At 41.5% G+C, this 26,979-nt stretch overlaps 1 protein-coding gene across 2 annotated transcripts; it reads right to left on the reverse strand.

Annotated features, from left to right (window-relative positions):
- Window positions 1-189: 189 nt before the first annotated feature.
- Window positions 190-25,525, reverse strand: hnrnpll (heterogeneous nuclear ribonucleoprotein L like). Of its 2 annotated transcripts, XM_076163728.1 has the most exons (15): window positions 24,821-25,525; window positions 23,421-24,009; window positions 16,173-16,291; window positions 14,905-15,014; window positions 14,673-14,800; window positions 14,188-14,273; window positions 14,002-14,098; window positions 13,737-13,809; window positions 5,371-5,442; window positions 4,726-4,943; window positions 4,401-4,522; window positions 4,087-4,288; window positions 3,858-3,915; window positions 3,566-3,664; window positions 190-3,416 (listed from the first exon to the last, which is right to left on the reverse strand). In XM_076163728.1, the coding sequence occupies exons 2-15, from the start codon at window positions 23,646-23,648 to the stop codon at window positions 3,361-3,363; spliced, it is 1,668 nt and encodes a 555-aa protein (XP_076019843.1). In that variant the 5' UTR covers window positions 23,649-24,009; window positions 24,821-25,525; the 3' UTR covers window positions 190-3,360. The 2 variants fall into 2 exon arrangements, with proteins under 2 accessions (XP_076019843.1, XP_076019833.1); XM_076163718.1 differs by lacking the exon at window positions 24,821-25,525 and having other exon boundaries at window positions 23,421-24,053.
- Between the last annotated feature and the right edge of the window lie 1,454 nt (window positions 25,526-26,979).

Here is a 26,979-nt window from a genome sequence, read left to right on the forward strand (position 1 = left end):
TTAATATTCACTTTACGAGCCGCCTATTGAGATCCGATCAGTTCTTAATGTGCAGCACCTGAATACAGATATCATTTTAATGTGGGATGTAAAATGGGCTTTAGTTTATGGATCATCAGAGAATCACAGGTTTGGCTGTTCACACACCAGAGAGGCAGAAATGAGTCAGATCAGATGTGATTAGGAGAGCTGTGGCCTTAGAGACCTAAAGCTGAATTTATTGAAACATGTTATATGAACCAGAAACTCTTAAATGAATGCAATAGTAGCTCTAAGTTACCAGTATATTACAGAACATCAAACATTTACAACCCAAAAATGAGACTCCGTGAATCCGTCAGTCATCAAAAACTCAAGTTTCATTTTCAGTGCATCAATGGCTCTCATTTATCAAACTTTCATAAAGACATAAAAACCTTTTACAAAAGCATAAATAAAACCTAAGAAACCAGTGCAGATTCAAGTAGCGGGAGAGACAAACAAGCAAACATCTCTGTGATAGTTTTATGTTGCACAACATCCAAATTATCCCTAGTGTCATTACAGATGGAGTCAGATTATGTGGAAAGAAGAGCTGTCCTGCATTTGAACATTATTTACATATGACACACTCGCTTTATAACTGTATTCAGCAATGGTGACTGTTGGCTTGGAGCAGTTCTCTACATGTCCAAAGCTCTGCATGAAGAAGGTGCTCTACTGCCTAAAGCAAGATGGAATTCTTTACTTTAACTCATTTCATTCCATGCACAGTGCAAATTCTTCTCTGTGAAAAATGCAGGTTTGATTTTATGACGACATAAATACTGAGTTTGGCAATGAGAAGTTTAGGGAAAATTGTGGTGTCTTTCTTTAACAATTGGGGACTTTTTATAGTTTTAGTTATCATTCATATCGATCAGAACATTACATCACAAGTGAACACTATAAATGATCCAAACTGGTTCAGCTCTTCCCTGCTAGATTTAAAATACACACATACACACACACACAAAATGCTGCAGGTTGATTTCCTGGCTGAATACTTCAGTCAACAAGGGGTAATTAAACTTATACCATTGCTTCTTAAGAGAGTTTGATGTGTTTTGTGTCAGTTGGTTGCTGCTGCCATCCGATAAATGGAGGATAAATGAATTGAATGGAAGAATGCAGCTGAAACGATTTCACTTCAAAGATTTTCACTTCACAAATAGTAAATGTACTGAATTACAAAACACAAAGAAAGTTATTTGTACTTCCAAAGATAACAGAGCGGCTTAAAATAACTGAGCTAAACCCGACTAAGTTCAAAGTCACTCAGTTGTGTCACATTTCACAGCCGGTAAGATGCTTATTGATATGTTTCGGCATTGATAAAAACCATGGAAAGGTTGTAAAAAAACAAAAATAATTCATTCAGATCAGGTTTGAAGTCGACAGTTTGCACAGGAGAGTTCTGATCTTAACCCAATTCATTGTGGAATATCATACAAGTCAACACATGTAAATATCAATACATTCAAACACTGATAAGGTCCTGTACTTACAACCAGAAACATGGCTGGCGGTACAAAATATAAACTTCCTGTCACACAAAAATGATGTTGCAAAAGATTGAAGAGGGAAATGTGTGTAAGAGCAGTAATAATAGATTATAGGTGAAATGTTACAGCAGTTTTTTGTTGTGTGTGTTCTTAAAACAGGGTTTATACTCCTGTCCCACAAATCAGATCTGAAGAACTTTACTACATTTTCCAGATCCATCGTTGTTGTTTTTTGCTGACTAACTAAATGTCTAAAGCCCCTTTAACAGAGACGATCGTGATGAACATAAGCATGCACAACAAAATGGGAAAATGGAAGATGAGCGAGTGAGAGAGTGGGTGGGAGTGAGAGAGCGTGTGGGAGTGAGAGTGAGAGTGAGACCATCTTTAGCTTTCTAAAGGGACACGGGTACAAACATTCACTCATTTGAACATCTTGGCGTTTCCTCCAACAGCCAACACATATTTCGGCAGCTTACCTCACCTGCATGTCTTTGGATCATGGAAGGAAACAAAATATATCCTGGTGTTTAATGTGGACTCTAGAGGGCAATGCTGAAGAAGGACAGGGTTCATCCTCTGGAGAACATGGATGTGATTATCTAATTTCAGGAATTCTTTCTATTGGAATTGAACATAACTTAAATCAGTGTCTCCCGACCTTTTTTCTCCCGAGGCACAAATTTCTACATTAAAAAATTGCAAAGGCACACACACCACTGTTCCAACGACTCCTAAAACATGATAGAAATGACATGAAACAAATACAATGGCACACACACACACGCTAACATATTTATCGCTTACTTTCTGTTTGAATCTTGTGCTTGTTTCGATGAGCAAAGAAATGATATCCTGCAACAGATGATGATGAACACGCACAAAACCCACAGGTCCACTGCTCAGTCTCTTTCTTTTTGTTTTCTTATGTGGGTCAAACTCAGTTCACACAGGTCAGTTGTGAATGGAAGGAGCAGTATTTTAACTGCCTGGTCGGCCATAGCTGGATATTATTATGCCACATTCAACCAGAAGGTGCTCAATGTCTGGTTACTGACCAGAAAGCCTCCTTGTTACACCAGAAACACATCTTCTTCCTCTTCTTTTTTTTCCAGGAAGTTCCCCGTCCACGGATCTCACATTTGCAAACAGTTGCGCATGTCCACTTCACATTTAAATAATAAAAATGCAGCATTTCTTCCACATCCCTTAATCATTTCAGAAGACAGTTCAGAGGGCAGAACAATGTAAAATCAGCGTCTTAGATAAATGTTAAGATTGATGGAGCTGCAGATAAGAGATAAGAGGTCCTCTGCAGCAAATGTCACAGCATCATTTTCATTCAATGTGGAGATGATTGTCAGAGGTTGCCTGACCAATAAACGGATGTATACGCTGCTTGGCTCCGCCTCTAAATGTCAGCTGAACCCAAAACTAGAACTTCTATTCAGAGTGTATTTTCTTGGTGCGAGACGTTCCCTCAATCCCGGGAGATGTTTGGAGTGAACACAGATTTTGGGTGAGAAAGGGAGAGGGTCTGCGTCACTTTACCATGCAGTGAAGACTTGGGACATAAAAACACTAGTAGCTTCCTCCACGTGACGATAAAACAACACAATATTAACACGTTTCACAGAGTAGAGATACTGTCGACCTACTGAGTTGTGATTGGATGGTCGGCTGATGTATCTATGCGACTGATTAGCTTCCCCGCTCTCTTCGTTTATGTACAAGCCGAGACATTACATCCAGGTTTTGTGAGAGTTCCTGGAAGTGTTGCTCTTTATCACCGTTAATGTTCACCTCTCCTGTGTTTCCTTCTGCTCCCCGGGGGGCTTTATAGATGAGAGGAGGTGGAGAAACACAATTTCAGGGTGTATGGGTTCGATCCATCTGTAAACACACACACACACTCACGGGTAAGTTAAGGGCGGTCGGATTTGAAGAGAGGAGCTACAAAATGCTGCAACTGTGATACAAAAGATAGGTAAAAAGAATTCATCCAGACCCATAGACTGATGCTCAGAATAAAAGAGACTTACTAGGAATCCTGATCTGGTAGTGGTTTAGAACAGTAAGGACCTCCACAGCCTCAGTCTTGCTGTCAAACTCCAACAGGCCAGAGATGGTCTTAGAGGAGGCTGGAGGAGGAGAGAGAAGAGATGGAACAGAGACAGAGAGAGACATTGAGAAAGACAGAAAGAAGACAGAGAGAAATATGACAGACAGAGAAGAAAGAAAGATAGAAAGAAGGTAGAGAGAAACAAACATTTATTTGAACAGGGTCAAATGCAAATATGCGATGCTAAGTTGATCACACAATGTTCTACTTACGTTTGGCATCAAACATTTTGAATTTGACGAATCCCGGCACGTCATGCTCTGAACACAGCTGCCGAAACACACAGCACACAAAACAAGGAGTTCAGAATAGAAAAAACTTTTATTTACAGTAGATATCAAACATACTGATAACAATATGGCTGTTGATCGCTCAGTTGCTCAACAAGCATTTATCTCACAGCTGTTTCAGAGAGCAATGATGATGAGTATGTGTGTGTACCCTCAGTAAGTGGTCCTGTGAGATACACGGCGGGACGTTGTAGTAGTGCAGTACGGCAGACGGAGGTTGGATGATGTTCTTGGAGGCCTGGCCTGCGCTGCTGAAGCGGTTGTTCCTGGTCATGGCGAAGTCCTTATAGCTGCTGCTGCCGTCCTCTAACTCAAACACCTGGCTGGGAATCACTGCGTGCTGCTTAGACACACTGGACACAGCACAGCAACCGTCTGAGACGCATCTTACAACATGCCAGACACATGTTAAACACAAGATACATCTGTGCTACTGTGTGTGTGTGTGTGTGTGTGTGTTCTCACCAGACGTTGAGTCTTTTGCCAAACACCTTGATGCTGTTGAGGTGTGTGATAGCTCGGTCCACAGCATACTCATCCCCCATTTCCACCAGTGCTGTACCAGGAACACTCTTCATAAACTTAACCTGGAAACACAAACACACACACAGACACTTGTGAGCCGTGTCACATGTCTTTTGTAAACAGTTGTTGCAGGTTGACAATTGTTGTTGTTGATGTGAATATTAAAATCTCCTTCACTTCCCCCCCACCAACACACACACACACACACACACACACACACACACACACACACACACACACACACACACCCCCTATATATACCTACTTTTTCAATGTTTCCGTACAGGCAGAAGAGGTTGAAGATGCGGGTGCAGTTCATCTTGAATGGATGGAGGCCGCTCACCATGGCAACAGAACTAGGGGCGTGGCCAGTGTACGAGGAGGATGACTGCGGCAGTGGGTAGGACACCATGTCTGGGACGTCCACTGAGGAAAGTTTGTACCTGCTGTTACCAGGAAGAGGCAGCAGGGGGCATGGTTGACCTGGAGCGATAAAGGGAACAGAGTGAAGTGCAGGTCCACCATTGCACAGACACAGCACTGGTGAAAGTTGCAAAGGAACTCTTAATTGCATCAGACAAAGAGCTTGTCTTTGTGCTTGTCCTGTTAGATCTTAGAAGCAGAATTCCACACCACTGACCACCACATTCTAATACAGACACTAGAACATCTAATTAGAATTATAGGCTGTATTAAACTGATTTATGTCGTATTTGTTAGATCAATTTCAGTTTGTTCACTGTCTGGGCCAACACTATTTACTTTATATCTACTTCTTCCTTACACCCTGCAGCACAATCAGTGTGAGTCATGTTTCACCTGTGAGGCATGGTTTCTATAAATTACGTGGCAGCATTGTACAACACATCGGATCCAGTTACTAGTTTAAATTGGCTTGTGTGTGTCTTACCATAGCCGTTGTCGCTGTAGGATGATGGGTGTTCTCCTAATATGGCCTGTCTCTGCCTGCCTTTACCACGGTCTGGAACACACACACATACAAAATTCAGTTTGTCACTCAGGCAGTCAGAGCTCTAAAAGGTTAAACATAGATTGAAATATTGAAAGGTTACATCAGACTAACTGCTCTGACATAAACCCACCAGTGTTTCCCAACAACACCTGCACCCACAATCCCCTCCACCTGTGCAGAAGGTGTCCACATCCCACAGTGAGTTTCCCAGTACTGGGTATTCCCATATCCATAGTAATGGTTCACATGGGAATAATTACCTCTTCCCCCACAGCAGTTAGAACTGAAAAAGCCGTTTGGATTAATGTCTAATAATTCAGTCCCATAAATCACTTATTACATTATATCATTAAACACTTTCTAGACAACATAATTCTTCTTATTTTTTGCATAGAAATTAACTATTTAAGAGACATTATGTTCATATGTTTATGGTTTGTAATTGGCTGTGTATAATAAGTCACATAAGTCCTGCGAGAGTCATTACATGTTGGCCTGTAATCACATTTTGTTTTGTTTGTTTTACATTCTGATAGCGACAATTTGTGACAATTTCTTTGGAAGTTTACCACTTTGTTCTGCATATTTGGGAATGTCCTACTAGCCACAATCCAAAAATCACAGTGAATAATCAAGTTTAGCACTGAATCCATTGGAGGGGAAGGAAATGAGCCACACATGATATTACATGCCTAGTGGAATTTCTATCTTAGAGAAGACCAAGCCTGTTTTTTTTTCTCCAACATTTTCTCATAAAAATACCCCAGTTGAAGACAGTTAGGTATCCAGTTAGACATCAGGTATTTACCAAACCCTCCTCAAATCACTGCACTGTAACAGAGGGATATTTCCATTACTATTGGACTTACATGTCATGCTTAGTGAACTGTAACTGGACATTACACACATTTTTTGAAAAACACAAGCGAAATTAGTGCTGCTCTTTGGCGTATCGATAATTTCACACAGGAGGAATAAACATCACAAGCATTTCTGTTATACTGGGAATGCAAATGTTCAATCATGTCTGATGTGATGATGTTCGCTTTCCTCTCTTTTCTCTCAAACTCCGGTCTACTGCCATCATTTTTATACTTCATCACAACTGGTAGCAGTGGTGGGATCTAACTTAGGGACAGATGAACCAGAATGACCTATTGGCAAACACCACATGCGGCTGAGCCAAGAGAGGCACCAACCAACCAGCTCCACAGAGGGGGCGGAATAAACTAGATCAGTTGATACAACTATCTCTGAATTATTTGGCCGCATCAAAGGGCCAAACTGGCAGAGATGAACGCCTGGAAAAGAGACCCATCACTGCAGGAGTTGAGGTGGAAAAGTCTCTGATATCAGTTCCATCTCCTGCAGAGACATGTGGAGCAGCAGCAGCAGGATGAACCAAGACCAGCAAGGGGGAGAATGGACATAGGAGACAGCGGAGAGAACAGAGACAGCCTGAGCAGTGAGGAGGACAAGCAACGGAAGGTAAAGAATAAACGGCAAGCAGCTCGAGTCAAATCCCTTAACCGCAGAGGATGACTTTTCTTTGGTCAATTTTGAGCTGGTGACCAAAAGGGGACTGGACAATATAACTAGTTCCCCTATTGCCTAAGAAGGCATGTAGTGTTTATGTTGCCATGGACGCAGACTACACAGATGAGTATGACAAAGATAGATTTTGGCAAAATATTGAATGAATAATAAACAACAGACACCAACTGGCAGAGGTTTAACTTCCCGGACCTTAGGCTCCAGAGACAGAGACTCAAAGAGCTCATCTACAAGTGGGTCAAGAACAAGAACCAATACATCTTATTATGTTGAGTTCTTTGGCCAACTCTGTTACCGCTGTGGCTGTCATTGTGCATTTTTCTAGTATTTTGTGTATGAATGTGGCACTCCTCTCTTGGCTCCTGGTTCACTCCACACACCTGTCTCCCATCAACCTCATCATCTGGAGTTCATCTACCCCGGCTTTCCACCCACTCGTTGCCAGATTGTTGTTCAACCATGGTGGTACTCAGGCCAAATCTACCTCTCTGTCTGCGCCATCGCTCTGTCCGTCTGTCAGCTGCTCACGCCAGCCATGCTCTATCATCTGCCCTAATCATGTGCTCCTACCCGTTCTGTTGCAATGCACAATTTTTTATCCACAAACTATCCTGCGTTTGGGTTTTCACCCGTGTTCCCAACCGTCTCACTCAACATTATTGAGCAGAATCCGAGTCACACTGTGTCTGTGCTTGTTGATAGTCAAAGAAAATACACTTAAACTGAAACTGGTAGCTCCCAGACATTAGTTTGGGAAAGACTAGTGACTGAAAGGAGTGGAATGAGGGCTCAATGGTCAGAATATATATTGTCCATGGGGATGAGAAAGTGAATGACAGTGCAGGAACAGAACTTCCTCTTTGGCACCCCAGCTTTCATTTCCTGTTGTCTTAGGTCAGGATTTGTCTGTACTTCTTGATCTACCGCCACAGTCCCACATGTGTAATATGTGTGTAAAATCCACTAGGACTCAGAGTGTCTAAACATCTGAGACAGAGCATTTGATGGCGTGGACTTACAGGTAGGCCCCACTATGAGCCTGCATGCTAGTTCTGGTAAGATTCCAGACTATGGGTAAAATAGAAAATAAAAACCGTTGCACACATACTGTTTACAATTAAAAACAATAGCAAACAATATGTAATAAATATATCTTGCTCCCCTCATCTGAAGAGCCATAATGGTCTACTGAGGACAATTGGTCCTTGTCTGCAGCTGTCCATGTGGACTCAGGTACACAGAGAAAGAAAGCAATGTGTTCTGTTTTTCCTTTTTGATAAAACAAATGAGACATCAACAATCACTTGAGGAATTAAAACACATACAAACTGCAGATATTTAATTGTTTTGCATTTTGGGGTTTCGCTAAATGTGTTGTCATCAACGTGACTTTATGCTTTGACCTTACAATCAGAACGGTGATGACAAAAGTCAGTTTAATATGTTTTTAGATCAGGATATAGAAAAGGATATATTAACATGTGAGTAAGATATGAGAGACACAGTACCTGTACAGCTTCAGACAGGAAGCTTTCTCTTTTTCTCCCTCAGCACCAAAGAACATCAACCTGCATTACATCATCATCATAACAATAAAACAACATCACTGCAACTGTCATTGAAATACATTTAATGATCAATAATCATACACAATATGCTTAAATTACATGACATGCTACTGTACATGTACAGGGCTGCACAGGGCTGAGGTACATTGAGGTTACAGAGAGAGATAAGCAGTGACACACACACGCACGCACACACAGACACACACAGGCAGGTGGTGAGAAAGGAGAAGGGTAGGAGATCAGTCAGGCAGTGTGACGGACATCCACACTGACCTTCACACCACACTTAACACTTCAAAGGCATGTTAAGTGAGCCTGGTTAGTCACTTAGGCGGTTTTCTACATCTCAGCTCCTCACTGAGCTCAACCTCTTCTGATGTATGTTTGCTTCACTATCACCAACATGAACTACATATGAAGAAGCATTATTAAGAGTTTTAACTCATGTAGGCCAAGCGGTAGATGAGGTCATTGTTTTACTGATTCCATATCCTCTAAAAATGTCTTCTTAATAGAGACGATGATGAGATAATTAGTCATGATAATAAAGTAAAATAATGAGATGACAGGCCTAATGAACCAAACACTGATTAATAACAATGGGTTTTCCTGGCTTATGCAGAACTACTTAGAATTCTTTGACGTTGTTTCCTTATGATGTGACTGTAGGTTTATACAATATTTCTTGAATGTATTTGGTAGATGCCTTGAGCTTTACTTTGAAAATCCTATCACCTGAAATCACCAAAGGATAATCAGATTACGGAAATTATATCCTGACCCCAAGATCACTAATGACAAGGAATTGGTGGTAGAAAAGACACACACATACACACAACACACACACATTATTGTTGTTACATATTTGAAACATTATTTTCCATCAAGACATTTTGTAAATCTACCTTTTCATCACTCGTGATCGTTAAAAAATAGAGAATACTCTTCCTGTTAGTTTGACAGGAAACTTGAAACCAGTAAATCCCACAGACTGGTCAGTGCGTTCTCTCTCTGTCCTCAATGTACCTCCAACAAATAACCTTAACTTTCAGTATGAACTTAATTTATCCAATATTTACTTTACAAAGATGTTGGGATTAGTTCATATTTCTTTCAATCATTCCAGGAATATCGTTCAACAAGACAAAGTCCTGCTCGTGTGCCTTACAGTGCATCCTCTCCCAACAATTGTTAGTAAAGGTCCTAGTGTTTGGAAATTTCTAACAAACCAACCAACCAACCCGACTCCCAGGGCCACAGACTCTGCAATTTGATAGCCATCTGTTTTAAAGCTAGGTCTGCTTCCCGGGAGACATAAATCCAGCTTGGTTTGTGCGTGTGAGAGACAATTTCCACACCGGTGTCGCCAGATGGTCCTGAGCATAAGCGCCTCCCACAGGTGAAATGGGGTGACGTCACAGTGTCACAGAGACATTTTTTGAATATAGTTCCAATAATACATTTAGCCCCACTGGCCTCTGGATGTTTGAAGTTAGCTGGCCGGGACAAGCAAGACAAAATTCTATATTGCTGCATCTACATCTGATTATATTATAGATTATATCCAATACACAACTAGGTCAACCTGACAAGACCCAAACAGAGGCAAGAGCAGTAAACTACCTGTGTGCTCCAACAATTAATACGCAGCAAGGGACGCCTCCATTTTTCCTGAATTTCAATTTGCACTCTCCTTCTCGCCTTGGAAGGTTCATTTTCTGCTCAAACAGACCCGAGACAACGGCATTGGGACCTGACTGAATATGATTTGGGCCTACTGTAATTGGCTTTAAGTGACAGATCCATTGAGAGTCAAGTGGATCCGTGAAGACAATAAAGAAGCTTCAAATGCTGATAATTCCTATTGTCTAAATTCGTAGGATTGACTGAAATAAGAATGAACTCACCCCAACTGTAATCTCAGTACAAAATTAAAAGAAGTTAAACAGCTACACACCACAAAGAATAGATCATTTTGGCTGTTGCTGTACATTACTGTGGTGCATTAGCATTATTTACACACCTACAGTCATTTTCCATGTTTCTGTTGCTAAATCTGGCATGCTTTCAATGAGGGTCAAGGCCATCATTTTCATTTAAAAAATACGCCAATCAACATTGTGTATGATCACATGACTGCAGATTCATGGAATCATCCAAAGTGTACAGCAGCAGCAAATTCAGACGAAGACAGACTGAGAGACAGATTCAATCAGTCATGCATACAGTAGTCTCACAAGGTCAGAGCTTTCACTGTTACCACATCAGTCCCACCTGTATGTGCGGCAGGAAATATAGCATCTGTGTATCAAATTCATAAAGTTTGAAGTGGGAAATGGATTAAGTTGTAACAATTTAGGACTATGTTGCTTAAAGTTGTCAATTAGAATAAACTTTCCACTTCCAAACTGGGAAGTGGGATTTTAGGAGGAACACATGAAGACAGTATTAGTTTGGTGCACAATGTTTGTTTGGATTGCACTCACTTGATGAATGAAAGGTTTCGGTCTGATCTCTACACATTTTGTGGCGCTAAGCTTCAACCTCTGCCACTCAACCCCAACAACTGGATGCCGTTGCACCATTCTGTGCTCTAGGCCTGCTGCAAAATGTGCACAGTGGCCCATTTTCTTTTGTGGTTGGGTGCAGGCGGGGCGTGTGCAGTCACATAACGGCTTACGAGATAAAAGAGACAACAGGTGGAATCCAGCAAAAATAAAAATAATGTGTCAGACAAAGAAGTTTCTCATGTACACAGATTTCAAGATAAACAAGTGCACATGAGATATGATAACGCCTTTCCCGTAACATAACTGATTTCTTATCGTTCTGCATAACAATATCTGAAAAAGATCGATGCCAGTGCCACTACGCAGTTTCTCTTCAGTTACATTTTCAATGGGTATATTTAATATTCAATGTATTTACCTGCCATGTTGATTTGTTATTGCCAATATGCATGATCATAAAACGTTTACACCCCTGGGGATTTTGTTTGTGGAACATCAGTTATCACATTTTCTTAGTAATCTCTGATCAAAGTCACTTTTCCGCGCAATTTTTCCATTCTTGTTAAGAGGACACACAGGAAAGAATTGAGAAATGGGAGTATTACTTTCAATATATATATATGTTATTACTTTCCATCCTGTGTCCGTCTGTGTGTCACTCTCTCTCTCTCTATGTGACCTTCAACAAGTACTATTTAACGTATACAAGAAACTTTTGGAATATATTTTTGCCATTGCCACTCTTGATAATAATCTGTGATCAAACTTGAGAAACAAGCTGTTACTGTTCATTGGTTGTGGAACACATGGTCCTCCGTGGGTATCCTGTGCATAAAAAAGACCTGGTGTGGAGATTTAAACCACAATGTGTCTAAAAATAAGTTTAGGTAAATATAAATGTAAGTAAATTATTAACCAAATACAAATACCAATGTATTTAGAGGCACCATACCACAAAAGAAATGGCTCTTATCAGTGCATTTATTAAGATTCTTATGTTGTAGGATTTCTGCTGGCGCTACATGACAGTCAGAGGATGTGGGTGCTGGTGGGACAAAGCTATATTTATATGGGAGCAGATGGGCGGCAGACAGAATGTTGCAGGAGCAGGTTTATAAAAATCCATCCTGTGCCGACCTCTATCCGAGTTGAAAAAGCAGTATTGCAGAAAACTGTAATGGACACAGACTTTGCGACTTAGTGGTTGTATAGGAATAAACTACTAGGTCACTGCTCCATGTTGACATCGGATGTTATTATCTTGGCCTGATTTAAAAAATTGTTCATTCATTGTGTCAGCTCAATTCCTCCCTGGAGTTACACCGGCATAAGCAGGCAATGAGAAAGGAAGTGTAGTAAGTGGGGAGGCACTGGAGGCTAATTCCAGCTCTTGTCAATTATACAGTATTTGGATTTAACAAATGGACAATCCTTTCAGCCAGATCACTATACAGTAGTACTTTTAAGACTGTTCCATGTTGTGTTTTTGTGAAACGTGGCTCAGTCAAGAATCACCGATGAGGCTATATTACACTGGCAGGCCACATGGCTTATAGAAGCGAGAAGACAGTCTTCAGCAAACATGGAGTACCGAACTCTAAAATGTGTTTGTGTGTTATTTAACCAGAGATCTGCAGTGCATTATACTGAGTTTTGTGACTGCAAGCACTCTACATTGATGAAGACTGTGTTGCTTTTAAGTAAGACTAATTAATGGGGAAGAAAACAAGAACGATAGTGATAGCCACAGGGATGCTTTTCTGTGTAACCATAGAGATAGAACAACCCTGTATAAATCTAGTCTTCATGCCTCAGTGACAACTTATTTCGTAGAGTTTGCGGTGATCAGTTCTATCCACCCAGACATTTGCTGATTATTTCAAGATGCAACTATTCCTTTTATCGTACATTCAGAAGACAGCTGATGCTCTAGTGAGAGATGCAGATAGCCAATTAGAGTGAAGGCTCTGAACAGCTGAATAGGCTTGTGGGGCCTGGTGAGACTGCAGTATGTGAACTGGGGTTCTGAAGGAAGACGAAAAGAAATCAAAAGGAAGAATAGACAAATATGTAGTAGTCAGTAAGTCCTCCTGACAGAGGTGGCGCTGTGGCCTCCTGGGCATGTTGAAGCAGCAGCTGCGTGGTGGTGAGAAGTACGATCCCTCGCAATGTCTCCATCTCTTTCTCTTTCTCTCTCTCTGTCTCTCTCTTCCCTTTTCTCTCTCTGGGTTGCAGAAGGTGAAGATGGAAGAAAGTTGCCGTGCAGGGTCAGCCTGATGTCCGTCCCTCTTTTGTCTTTCCTCTCTTTTGCTCTATTTGTTTCTCTCTCCAGGAAGGCAGAGGTGCAGGCCGGTGAGAGACCGATGATCGGCAGTTGTGAGAGTGCTTTGACTGGAGAAGTAAAGACGGGACTTGGAGGAGTCTCGGTGTGATGCAGGTCTATGGTCCAAACTGATTAGGACACTGAATGTCTGACACCTAATTATCTATTGGTGTAAAAGCACTGGAGGATGGCCTCAGTGGTGGAAAACCGACCCTTTCCTATCGAGAGAAGAGTTCTAACCACGGACAGGATAATAGACTCACCGAAGTGGGTCGCCCCACACAGTCGAGAGGTCACAGTGTGAGTATGAAACAGAGTGGGAGGGAAAAGTAGCTGTAAGTGTCTTACCTCTCCGGACCAGGTAGGGTTTAGTGTAGTCCCAGCTCTCATTGTCGTTCTTAATTACATTCAGGCGTGTTGGCTGTTGAGAGACCAATGAGTTCTTATGAGTTATTCCATTGGAAATCCATTACTTTTCCAATTTTCATTCTACTCCATAACATTTCCAGACCTTTAAACACATCAAAATTCCATGACTTTGCCGAAATCCTCCAAAATGTCCCTGAATATGTTGTTATATGCTGTACATGTATGTCTTTGTGTTGGCTCTTACCCGAGCATATTCAATCTTAAGAGTGCAGCAGCCAGCGTAGATATCAGCTCCATTCAGAGCAGCTTTAGCCTTCTGCGCACACTGAACCGACTCAAACCTGCAGGGCTGGGGTTAAGGAGAGGACAGCGTAATACAGAACACACACACACACACACACGCACACAAACACACACAGAGTAAGGATACTCCACCATGGCCTGGATTCCATTTCGTTTAAAGATGACAATCCTCAGCACGCTGCCTATGGGGTTACACACTGTGTATAGAACATCCTAGAGGTGGAAAAGCACAATCCAGAACATTCTTATGATACAGTTGGATGAATACACCACAATGCTTCGTTTTGTTTTTTGGTTTTTAGGGTTTTTATATACAAGGACATGAACTTTAATGATTGAGCTGAACCTGCAAACTTACAGGATGTGGTTTCTGAAAATCAGCAAATGATGTTTTCAATTTCCTGTGGTGTCAGTTTTTGGTTGCAGTGCAGTGTTCAGGAGCCGGGGAAGGTTTGACTCTCAAGGGGGGAAATGTAGTGTGCTGTGTCATCTGCTTCATCAGTCCAATGTCTCAATGTATGTGTGTGTGTGTGTGTGTGTGTGTGTGTGTGTGTGTGTGTGCGCACGTGTGTGTGTGTGTGTGTGTGTGTGTGTGTGTGTGTGTGTGGTTACCGTGGTTATAGGATACAGGGGGTTCTGTATGGACAGTAGCAGAACTTTATTTCCACTGTTGGGGTTGTCAGCATTGGTTGGCCTGGTGATTCTCTTGGATGTGGAGTAATTAAAATATGCCTGCTGTCCTGATGAGTAGATAAATGAACAAACAAATGAATTACACCACTGTTGCACATTTCATCAAACCTTAAATAAGTCTTGCAAAATAGACAAAAGCCTTTAATCAAACCTGCGATGTAGACGGGTTCCTTAGCTCCACAGGCCACACAGCGGTCGGCGCTCTCCACGGCGGAGAACTCCACCAGGGCTTGACGCTTAAATGGCATCATCATCACATAACTGACAAACATAAAGACAGGAGACAGGTAATAACTCTCTTTTGATGGTTCAGGAACTGCAGGGTGGAGTTCACAAGACATCAAACTTCCACTGCCATTAAAAACATATTGATCTTCTTTTTATACGCAGGGAAAAAATAATACAATGTTTCATATTGCTGTGAATTATTCATAACGTGAGACAGTGCAGAGAAAATACAACATCAATTAATCCATAAAACAAACACACTGAAGAAGCAGACGGATAGAGCAGTAAGCGGTAGAAAACATTGGATTCTATTCTGGGACCTGGACCAGCACACTCTGACAGCATCAAGCTTAGTGACTCAGCAATTTCGTATTTTGTTGTTGATGTTTGATCCTAAAGATGATTAATTCATTATTATTATTTTTTTAAATGAACAAGACCCCTTTAGTAAAGCCTTCACTTACTTACAGAGTAAAACTAAGATTTGGATTTTCTAGTGAAAGTATAATAACTAAACAATAATACAAATCGACTTATTGACCTGTGTGTGTCTCCTTCTTGTCTACATTGTTTTAGCTACTGTGTGCTTATTGTTTATCTTGTAGATTTCAGAAATAACAAGACAAGCAAGATTATAATGACTATATTTGAAACTAAAAACTTGGGCGTGGAAGCTTTCACATAAACAAGATAAATCAGTGTACTTGTATGTCTCTGTTTGTGCGTGTGTGTGTGTGTGTGTGTGTGTGTGTTTATCAGAGCATGCTGTTTTCTGCCGTTCTGTTGAAGAGAATGACAGCATAATGAATATTGCATCGTCCAGGGAATGTAAATGAAAGAGCACGGAATCCGCAGAATCACAAAATGTTCCCATCAAACATCCAGCATCCGTAACGATCTTTACACTAAATGAAAGATTTTGTGTGGTAAAAATGGTGGTACTAAATAATAATATGGACTACAACATGTGCACTAATGTAGATTGACCAATAGATCGCCCTGTAGATGGTTAAGAAATTGTTTGGCTAATGTTTACACCACAGAGAAACCACTTCAGGTTATTATTTTGGCATGTGTGTGTGTATATGTGTGTAATGGTCAGATTGGCTTGAAATTATCTCTCTCTCTCTCTCGCACACACACACACACACACACACACACACACACACACACACACGGTGTCAGTCTCACCATATGGTTCCAAATTTCTCCAGGGCATCGATTAGGTCCGCTTCCACCACAGCCTCACAGAGACCTCTGACATGGACCACAGGGCTGGGAGAGATACAATGAGAATCTTCACCATTATCCTGCAAAAACACATCAAACATTTATTAATGTAAACTGGAGCAGATTAACCACGTTGTCCTCCAAGTTATGAATAAAATGGAACTGTTCCAATGCCACCACCAGGTTGATTGATGCTTACTATTGACTGCACATTTTCAACAAGTTAGGTGACAATACATCAATTTATTTATGACAAGCTGTACTTTTTGGATAATAAGCCACGCCCACTTTGGCAGCCAATGTCAATAACATTTGTCAGTTCCAAATCGTTTCAGAGAAAATTGTGTGTGTACCTTCTGTTGTTGATTTACAGTATATGGGACAACGCACGTGAATCAACATTGACGTATATTGATGTGCTGGGATTAACGAAACAGCTAATTTGAATGCAGGCAGGAGGTTTAGTGTTAACTGGGTATTAAGAGAATGAAATTGCAATCTGACTGCATACTTAAAGACCAACACTGAAGCGGCATCATCCTGGCTATAAAGTCATAATAGTTGTATTTATATTCCTACTTTTGTACACACAGTGATTCTATATACAGTATGCGACAGGTTTCAGTTTCAGGATCCTTATCCAGATCTACACCAAAGACTGACACTATCAGAAATTGGAAAGAATTGTTGCTATCGCTCTCATCCATCAGATCACTAGATCATCAACAGATGGATGACAAGCTGATGACTTTTTTATCTCACAATCTGATAGGTATCAATCTCTATATGATCCACTAAGACTGGTCTCATGATTATTTGTTGTTCATCCAACTAATACATTTCTTTACATTAATTGCTGTCCTCCTTTTTCATATTTCTGTCTCATGCTATTAGCCCTTCCCCCCATCGCTCTTTTTGTCCTCTCTCACATTGACATTCCTCTTAGTCTATTTATAGAGACAGATGGCTCATCTGTGTGTTTGGAGAAAAAGAGACAAGCTGACCACGCTGGTGCCTTTATCTATTTTAAAAGACATTTGCCTTAATAATTGAGTTCTTTATATGCAACTCCATGCCAGTAAGGGGGAACAGAATGCTCACAAATAACATGTGACCAGGGTAAGTTTGAAGATCTTACTGTCAGTTTCACAAACCAGGAAACAAGAACCCACGAACACCACAAAGAGAGAAAGCAAGCTAAGGTCAAATCAGGAGCCTGTAATAGGAAGGAAGTTAAAAAGATCTCGGCATGGTTGCATAAGCAGGCGTGACAAAATCAAAACACAATTTGTTAGCGCGGGCCTTCTGAATGCAGAGACGTGTGCGCCCTCATAAAAGGGGACTTATAGACAGGCTTATGTATATCACATACATTACTGTGTCTTGTTCATCAAATATCACCTGCGATCAATACATTAGACTAAGAATTATTCTCATAATTATTGTTTTAGTTGCAATACTGGCGGCAAAGCAAGTAAGACAAATACATAAATTACATGTGCGTTTGAAGATCCAACAAGTTCTGGTGTGAAGCTCTCCAGCCTATACTGTACTGGAAGCTCAGTACAACATACAATCTGAGCTTTTATGGTGCATTTATAACCAAAACAAGTTAATTAAAGTTAGCTAAATCTCATTTCAGTCTGCGTAAGTGTGTCCTATTCTTATTATTAGTAGTTGTAACAGTAGTAGTTGTGGTGGTATTGTTCTATGTGTCCGTAAGTGCGCGCACACACACACACACACACACACACACACACACAGAGTGTCAGATGGGCTTTAATCTGGGCATCAAACTTTCAACAGCACACCTTGAAGCTGGAGTTATCAGGATTCATTCCATCGCCGGCTGGAATTCCCCAAAGGCCTCAGCCTCTCATTCTGCATTCCTCAGGCAGATACAACCATCAATATTTCATAAATGCTATAATACTCGTGATAATAATGCTGATCAAACTGACTGGGGTCTGAGTCAAACCAGGTCCAAAATACTGTTAGAGTCTAACTAGATCAGGTTAACCTTCCTGCTGTTGCCTCTGGTTTTGGATCTGTGTGCCAATATGTTTAACACCCGAGTGAATCTGAGTCGACAGCCTGTCAGAGAGAACATGAGCTTTTTTTAGGTGCAATAAAGAGCTGGAGGCGTTTTGTGCAGATGTAAGGAGCCAGTTGAAAGACGAGGCAGCTTATTTGGTGGAGCATCCTGCCAACTCTGGTACAATACAATAATACAATACATAAATGAATAAAAATAGCTTGTTTGGATCTCACACACCTTACATCGTGTTCTGAGATGACCTGGTATAACACATAATACTTAGTTTCCCCTTGTGGTACCATTGCTTCATTTCACCTAAATGACATAGAAGAATATTTTGATTTACCTAAAAGTTCAGGAACTTCCAAAGAAGCATTTATGAGAAGTTTTACACAGGCAGCTGCTCTGTGTTTTGCTCAGATGCATGTTTGGTTGTTTGTCATTTGTGTCCCCTTTACTGTGATGACACGCAGTCCTCATTTCATCACACAGCAGCAAAACAAGGAGGCACATGTTCATATACAGTATTTTGCGGCTGATTCAGGGTAGTTTCAGTTCAGTTCTGTTTGAGGAAATGTTACAAAACAGTTTACATAACATTGATCTCAAAGCTTTTCAGTGACATGAGTTCCCTATCATGGTGAGAAGCTTGCATTTTTCTGTATCTGCTGCGATAGATGACTTTTTCACAGCCGGGACAAGTAGAACAACACTCAGGGTGCTGGGGCCCCGCAAACCGGAGGAAAGGTTAGTAGGAGCACAGGAGAGAGAGCATGTACATCCACATAATAGAAGACAGAGGGACAGTCAAGAAGGAGAGGATAGTAAGACAAAGAGAGAATGAACTGCTGTGCCACATCCTCTGACTACACTCACTCTACCACTGACCAACAGTCCCGCATAAGGAGACTGTGTTCACATCCTGTTGAAGAGCAGTTTCATTATATTCAAAGTCAGTGCTCAGTGGTGGAGCTCTGTTCTACTTTGGAAATGGCTACAACTTCATCGGTAAAGGTCAGATTTGCAAAAGGAAATACAACTGAACAACTCTTTGTGGTCAAAAATGTGACACGTTTTGATTGAGTGTGAATGTATGATACTGATATAAATTTGGGGTTTCCTGACAAATAAATCGAGATTAACTAACAACTATTTCAAATCTTGGCAGCGTTTTTTTTAAACCTCTAGTTTCAAGTGCGTCACAGAGCAGCGACCACAAATGACGAAGGAAAGTGCGGAATTTGTGGCATTTAATACCTGCCGACATTAAGCTTACCAACTAGCGTAATGTGCTTAAAGTTTGTTATTTACAAAGGATTATCAGATTAACATTCTGAGACATGAATGATTTCTGATGTCAACTAATTATTAGGAAATTCTAGAAGAGAACCGCACGCTGTCAAAAGTCTGCTAGAGTGATGCTAACACAAGCATCTACATGGCTATGCCCGGATACTTTTGAGAAGTCTGTTGTAATCTTCGGCTGGTTAGAGATTTCTACTAACAAACCACAAAAAAGTTGTGTAGGTGTGTAACATCTGTAGTTAGATAACTTCACTTCATGCAATTCACATTTAGTCATTTAGCAGTCAGCTTTTTTCCGAAGCAGTCTACAGATGAGGTTTCGATTACAACACAAGCGAGAATCTCGTCTGGAGAGAACAAGAAAGCATGTGTGCAAGTGCTTAGAAGCAAAGTTCTACTCAAACAACAGGATGTAGGTGCCAAATGGCAGAGCCTGGAGGAGGTATAGATGGAGAGTTTTGATGTAGGTAAGCAATAGGTGGGAAGGTGTGAATTCTATGTTAAAATAGTAAACCCTTTGGTTGTGCTTTGCCTTCAAAGACCATTTTTTGTCGGTGCAAACCCTGGAATGAAATTTTAAAAATCCTGCAGTGAGAGAAAATACCAGCAGCTGGTAGAGATGCTGAAAGGTTTCTGAAGGTCATACTGCTTTTTCTTTGCTTTTTTATGAGGCAATTTTCCTTCAGAGTAAAACCCTCCTGCTCACACATCAACCAATGTCAAGGACCTCACAAAACATCCAAGCATCCCGTTACTTCATACAACACAAAGTGGCTCTCCAAGGCTGTGAAATTTGCAAAAATTCAACAAATGCAACATTTGACTTTTACCATCTGATTCTTTGACTATGAATACAAAACCCTAGGATGTCGCTTTGATGAGAAGATGGATTTTTTGAGCTCAAGTATACATTATGTTTACTTGCAGACCTACTAGGCGCCCTGTAATGCCTGAATAAGTATAGCTAATATCTGAAAAAGCATTTGTGACCCATGTGATGCTTCATCATGGGACACACACGCTTCACTTTTTCCATAAAGGTTGATAGATAAAATTTTGAAGAATTTCACCCAAAAAAATGTAAAAGTCTGATCTTACAGTGATAACAGATGTGATCAAATATCCTGGATCCACATTCAGATCAGCCTCAAAATCTAATCACACCCAAGCTAAAACACATCCTTGCTAGTAACAAGTAACTACATTTTTGATTTGGGAAACAGAAAAAACAGTAAAACCCCTAGGATCAGAAATAATGTGAACTTTTCACACAATATAAGGAGTAACGCACCAGGAGTTTAAGTGCAACAGTGACAGTATAGTAAATAAAAAAGGGGAAAACGTTATGGCGACGTCCACATGAGTACGGCCTCCTTAGGTCGTAAGATGAAAAGAAAAAAGAGCATGACCTAGAACACGGTACACTGTAAAGTCCTTAAGAACTGTCTTATTCTGCTGATACGTCTCACTGGCTGTAACGGATCCATATCACATGACATGGGTGTGTCACCAGCGAGGGGCCAATGGACGGAGATCAACCGGACCATGTGATACTCTGACCAATCACGACCAGGTGTCAGAAGTAGCGAATGTAAAGGTTCTGCTAAGGCGCCTTGCACGAAGAGGAACCTTGCCAGATGCTTTTTGCCAAAGGTTAACATCTGACAGAGATGTTTGGCTTACAAGTCTGAGAGCAACTGGTCCTAAATCATGACAATCACTATAAACCTGTTGTTGTAGTCATTACTGACAGAGAAAGACAGACAGAATTGCACAGTCCTTCTCTAAATGACAGCACACACGACGTCCTTGGTGCTTCCAATGAGACCGGTGTCTGCTGCTGCTGCACTGTGACTCAGCCTGCAGTGTTCACACTCTCTTCACTAATTGCAGTCATGTGTGCACGCCTGTATGCATGCGTGTGTGAACATCATCCCTTTAGTAGACTCATCCCATCTTCTAAATCACCACCTAAGATGACGGCCGGGTGTGTGTGGAACTGTGTATGTGCATGCATACCTGAGTACATGCAAAGTAGAATACACGCATGTAGTGCTGATAACAGTAAGACGATATCACCTTCACTCAGCACTGTGCGGGTGTAGGTGTCACTTTGGTAGCCCCTCCATCCTGTTACGGTAAAACAGCCAGAAAGGAAACCCGCTAAACTAATTCAGTGCTGGTGACAGCGATAGCCAACGGTATATGTTACATCCGCTTGCTTGCTGAAAAAAAGTATTTACCCTGTTGTTTTATATAGCTACGCACCGCCACACACACACACTATCTTTAAAATGGACACCTTATTGTTTTCTCAGACAGAATCCCTCGCGGTTTGCTACATAGCATTGAAGCACACGAACAGTCTTTCATAAACTGCACTGACAAGTACCACACACTGATAAATCTAGATTTTGTCATATGGCTTACCAGTCAGCATTGGGTTGGTTCCACAAATTTTGCTTCCGTTTGCCCCGCTCTGCAGCTGGTAATCATATCCAACTTTGGCCTTTTTGGTGAGAAGTCCAAGTACTCTAGTTTCCTCCAAAGACACACACCTTAGGTAAGTAGGGAACCATAAATTGGCAGTAGGTGTGAATGAATGTGTGTTTGCCCAGTGATAGATTTAGAGTGATAGGTGACCTACATACATGTGTACATTCTGATGTACAGTCAAAAAACTGTCACTTACAACATTGTGGGACTCTAAAGCTACTTAAATAAACAAGTTTATCCACCATCAATACAGTTAATTATTGAAAATATCCAATTGAGAAATAGGATCGGTCTAAAAATGGATTTAATGACCCACCCCCATGTGACAGTGAGGCAGTCTTCCATCCACAGTCAAAGTCGTGACTGCTTGTGGTTCACATGATGTAACTCCAGCTTTGATCATTCAAATCAAAGTGATGGTGGTGAAATTGTAAATGTTCTGTACTTATACAGCTCTTTTCTCCAAAGTGCTTTACAATGACCTCACATTCACCTAGATTCATACACTGATGGCAGAGGCAAACCAAACAAGGAGTTGAACCTGCATCAGGAGCAGTTAAGGGTCTGTAAGAGGACCAGGACCTCTTCTGATCCCTACACGACCATTCCACCATCGCGAGCTCCATTCTCCCGTTGAGCTGTCTGAAGGTCGTCTTCACATCATGTGGAACAACATGTGGTTTTCCAGTTAAGTATCACAACGCTATCTTTGATCCATGTTACTTATCTCAGCATAGTGAATTCCGTTTACATGTTGTTGTGCCCCGCCCCCAAATATTTCTGACCAATAAGCTCATCTCATATGAAATGATAGATAGATAGATAGATAGATAGATAGATAGATAGATAGATAGATAGATAGAAAGATAGATAGATAGATAGATAGATAGATAGATAGATAGATAGATAGAGTGGAACTGCCCCTCTTGGACCAGAATGAACCTAATGACCTTGTTGTTACATTAGTTTTGATTAGACCAACAATAACTATAATACACTAGTTACTAAAACACTTATAAGCGTTGGTTATTTTGCTTCTATTATTATACTCCATAATTAATAGGCGCAAAAACCATGATTTGCTTTGCTGACAGTATTATCAGACCACCTTAGACTCATGCTAAGTCATTGCGACATGCAGAAGTGTTGAAACTGGAGCCTGCAGGTTGTAACTCGCCTCAGACTGCTTGTGATGAACAGTAAAGACATTAAGTCAACTCGAAACGTGTGACAGTGTGGCGATGATCTTTCAGGGACACGCACGCAAGCACGCACGCACGCACACACACACACACACACACACACACACACACACACACACACACACACACACTGATGCACTGCAGGGTAATGTTAGCTCTTCTCCTTACCCTGCGTCCTGCACCGTATTGGCTGCCGCTCCACCGGGCCCGGTTGTCCGACCCGGGCTCTCCGTTCTCCGCCAGCGAGCCAGTGTCCGAATCCTCCCCCTCCTCCAGCTCCTCTTCCCCCTCCTCTCTCTCCACCTCGTCCCGTTCCCTATCCTCCGTTTTCAGTCGCTTTGCCGCCCTTCCGTACTCCCCTTCCTCACGCTGTCCGCTTCCCTCTGCCTTCGACATGCTGGCGCCTTTGGTGGACCTGTTGGGAGAGGAGAGTCTGTGTTCGTGGAGTCGCTTCACACTGACGCGCCCATGTCTGGGTTTCTTGGTTCTGCTTCTTCGTCTGTGGCTCCTTATCTCCGTCTGACAGCTCCTGTCTGCTGTCACTGTCCCTGTCTGTCCTCCTCTCTGTGTCTGTCTCTCGCTCTCAAACGCCAGTGATTTTCTCTGCGCGGAGGTGTGAGTGAAGGGAACCCGCCCCACGCCCGTTTCTCATTGGTCGGTCGGTTCCTTGCGCCTTGGCGATACGGCGTCTGATTGGATTTGGTGTTCACGGACAGGCACGCTCTGCAGATGAGCGCAGAAGGGAATGGTGGGCTCCCTAAATGCAGAGGATAGGAGGGGGAAGGGAAAGCGAGGAGGAGGAGGAGGTTATCACGCACCTGACACCACACCAAGATGAAAACGAATTCTTTCTATCTATCTATCTATCTATCTATCTATCTATCTATCTATCTATCTATCTATCTATCTATCTTGTAACAATCCGCTATGTAATACTGCAAATACTGTTAAATTTGATTATCATTTAGGACATTGATTTGTTCCAATTATACTAAATTCAGCCTTGGCAAATAAAAAACAAAGATAAACAATAAGGATATTGTTGTTAAGTGTTTTCACAATATATACAAAAAATCCTCAAACACCTACTCAAAGTTTACAATATCTCAATGGGCCCATCTGCAGATTACTTGCAAGATTCTACACACATTCCCAACTCAGGCACATGCGTAGAAGCACAGTCACTGCAATGACAATCCAACCAAAAACTTAAGGTTCCCCTTAATGCACCTATGTTTTTATTCAAACCCCTGCTGTTTGTGAGTAAAAAGTGAGAGGATGTTGGTCTTTGTCCTTCGTCCAGGAGAGACGAGGAGAGAGGATCTCCTACCAGCAGCAGGGGCATCACACGGAGGTCGAGGGTCTCCAATCAGCAACTAGATCATCGATCATCCCGCAGGTTGTATGACCAGGATGACATAATGGGTCACTGGCCACATTCAACCAATGATGTTTTGAAAATGAGGTCCATGGCTAGTTTCACAACTGAGTTTGTGAAAAGTGGCCGCATGATCTTAACCCGTTTTAGAAGCTCTACACTGGGAGACAGCGTTCAGCTTTCTAAATACCATAGCTCCTTCTTCTGGACGGTCATGATGTTGCTGCTCCATTCACTTCAGTCAATGATGCAAATGTCCCTCATGTCCTTCAGGGCCTCCACCATCAGAAATCTGATAAGGCCTCTGGTGGATGGGTACAGTGTCTTTCAAACAGAACAAAAAACATACAGGAAAATGATGAGTGACCACTACAGTAGGTGTGTGTGGTGATCCCATGGTGAAGAAAATCACAGCTGGCATTTGCCTTCCTCCGCTTGTGTAAAGCACTACACAGTCTTCATCAAGGGAAACAGCCAGCAGCGTGAATATTTCCTTCTAGTTCATGCAGCTTTTATTGCACATCTCCAGTGGCTCCAAGTGACTTTGACAAAAAAATTGAATAATATGAACATGACCTCAATTGGAAGCAAAAACCGTCTGTCGGCTGCCAACCACAGCATAAGGGCCACTGCAGGGGGACAGGACAGTGTGAAGGCCACAGACCTGAGGGAGAATATTGGAGCTATAATTGAGAATGTTGCATGTCAGTTATTCAGTCTGATGTGCCACTAGAAAGCCACTTAACAGAAGCAGGGCCAGGACCTCTATAGTGATATAAAACATCCCTGAAGGATATGGAGGCTAGAGGCTATAAATCCAGGAGACCACACAACATAATGTTAAATGCTGTGGTCCTTGAAACACTATGGTACGTTTTGCAAGCTGTGATACAACCGGACTTCCTTAGAGACCTTATGTGCGTCTTATGCCATTTCAGTGAGCCGTAAAGTGCAGAAGTGGAGACACAAGGCTCAATAAACAGGTACATGTAAGAGTGTATGGGTCATGTGTAATGAATGGGCTGTAGTGGTAATCGTTTTTTTATTATTTGTACTGTACAGTTTTTATTTGTTCACGAAAAAGCAAATGGTTTGTGTTTGAAGGTGTAGATTTGGTATAATTTCTGCTCATTTTTGGGCTTTACAGTCTTTAAATCCTCCAGAAATGCATAACCTTCAGTGTCCCCTTTAGACATAGGTACACTGTTTCAACATTGCCCTGGACTGTATATTGTGTATATCAATGCGGTGGAGACAATCGTGCTGTTTTGACTGGGGCAACTTTATCGAATCAAGGCATCCCTCAATCTTTTGTTCATCTGTAAGCAAAATGTTAGTGCTTGCTATGTTTCTCTCTGCATCGTCTTTACACCAGCTTTTCGCCCCCTCTTTGTTTTAGCATGTTAGCTGAGCAAGCCTGTTGTGTGTGCTTGTCTGCATGTTCCTGTATGCAAGTGTGTATGCATGTGTTTGTGGTCTGGTACTGATGTCACAAAGAGCATAATGCACTCGAGCTGGACTCTTCCTGTCAGACGCGGTGCAACCACACAGATACATACATAGCGATTTTGTGTTCCTACGTTTCAGTGTGTGTGTGTGTAAATGTATTCCCTCACAATTTGCCTCCTTCATTAACCGTGTCTCTTTACCAGTGGCGATGGCAGCAGTAGGGAGCGTTGCCGTGATAAGTGGTGACGCTTGCTTTTCAACTACACTTCAGAGTGAAAACCACTGGCTGATAAGAGCTCAGCCAGTGGATGGACCACACCTTGAAGTCTTTCCCTCGGTTGGTAAACTCAGTATTAATAAGATCTCACCAAATTGCGCAAACCTGAAATAGCAACAACTGAAGCAGAGATGGGATGTGTGTGTATGTGAGCGAGTGTTTTCCTTAGTCACCCTTAACTGGAGGGTACAGTGTAGGTCAAGTAAGTTTATTCGTGAGTCAAAATAAATTAACAGAGAAGTGAACAGAGAAGTGAACAGAGAAGTGAACCGGAATAAATCAATCAAGCGAAATTGTAAAAATTTATAGTTTTGTCAGTTAGACATTACTGTATATTCAAATTGACATGTTTAAATGCATTAAAGTGAACATACTTCATAACTACATGACCCTCCGTACAGAATGCCACGTGCAGCACCCAGGTCTGGAATTTTCCAAGATAATGCTACATTTTCCACCATAAGACTTATTTGGATTCTTGAAATCATTGAAGACATTGATGAATATGACTTTCTTGCACCAGCTACTCATCTTCTACCATTCATCACCTTTGCTTATCCTATATAATTTGATGACCTCTGTTAAAGGTCAATCAACCAATCCTAATAATGCTGTATGAGAAT

This window comes from Genypterus blacodes, unplaced genomic scaffold, assembly GCF_046128005.1.
Source record: "Genypterus blacodes isolate CSIRO-AG114 ecotype Tasmania unplaced genomic scaffold, CSIRO-AGI_Gbla_v1 ptg000012l_1, whole genome shotgun sequence".
NCBI classification, from domain to species: Eukaryota; Metazoa; Chordata; class Actinopteri; order Ophidiiformes; family Ophidiidae; genus Genypterus; species Genypterus blacodes.

Bases quoted from the DNA above. Each gene is read 5' to 3' on its own strand.
- hnrnpll (XM_076163728.1), bottom strand. From the start codon at position 23,648: ATGTCGAAGGCAGAGGGAAGCGGACAGCGTGAGGAAGGGGAGTACGGA. The intron at 4,523-4,725 runs GTAGGTATATAT...TTGTGTTTCCAG, and splicing joins TGTACGGAAACATTGAAAAA to GTTAAGTTTATGAAGAGTGT. The intron at 4,289-4,400 runs GTGAGAACACAC...TGCTGTGTCCAG, and splicing joins GGCAAAAGACTCAACGTCTG to TGTGTCTAAGCAGCACGCAG.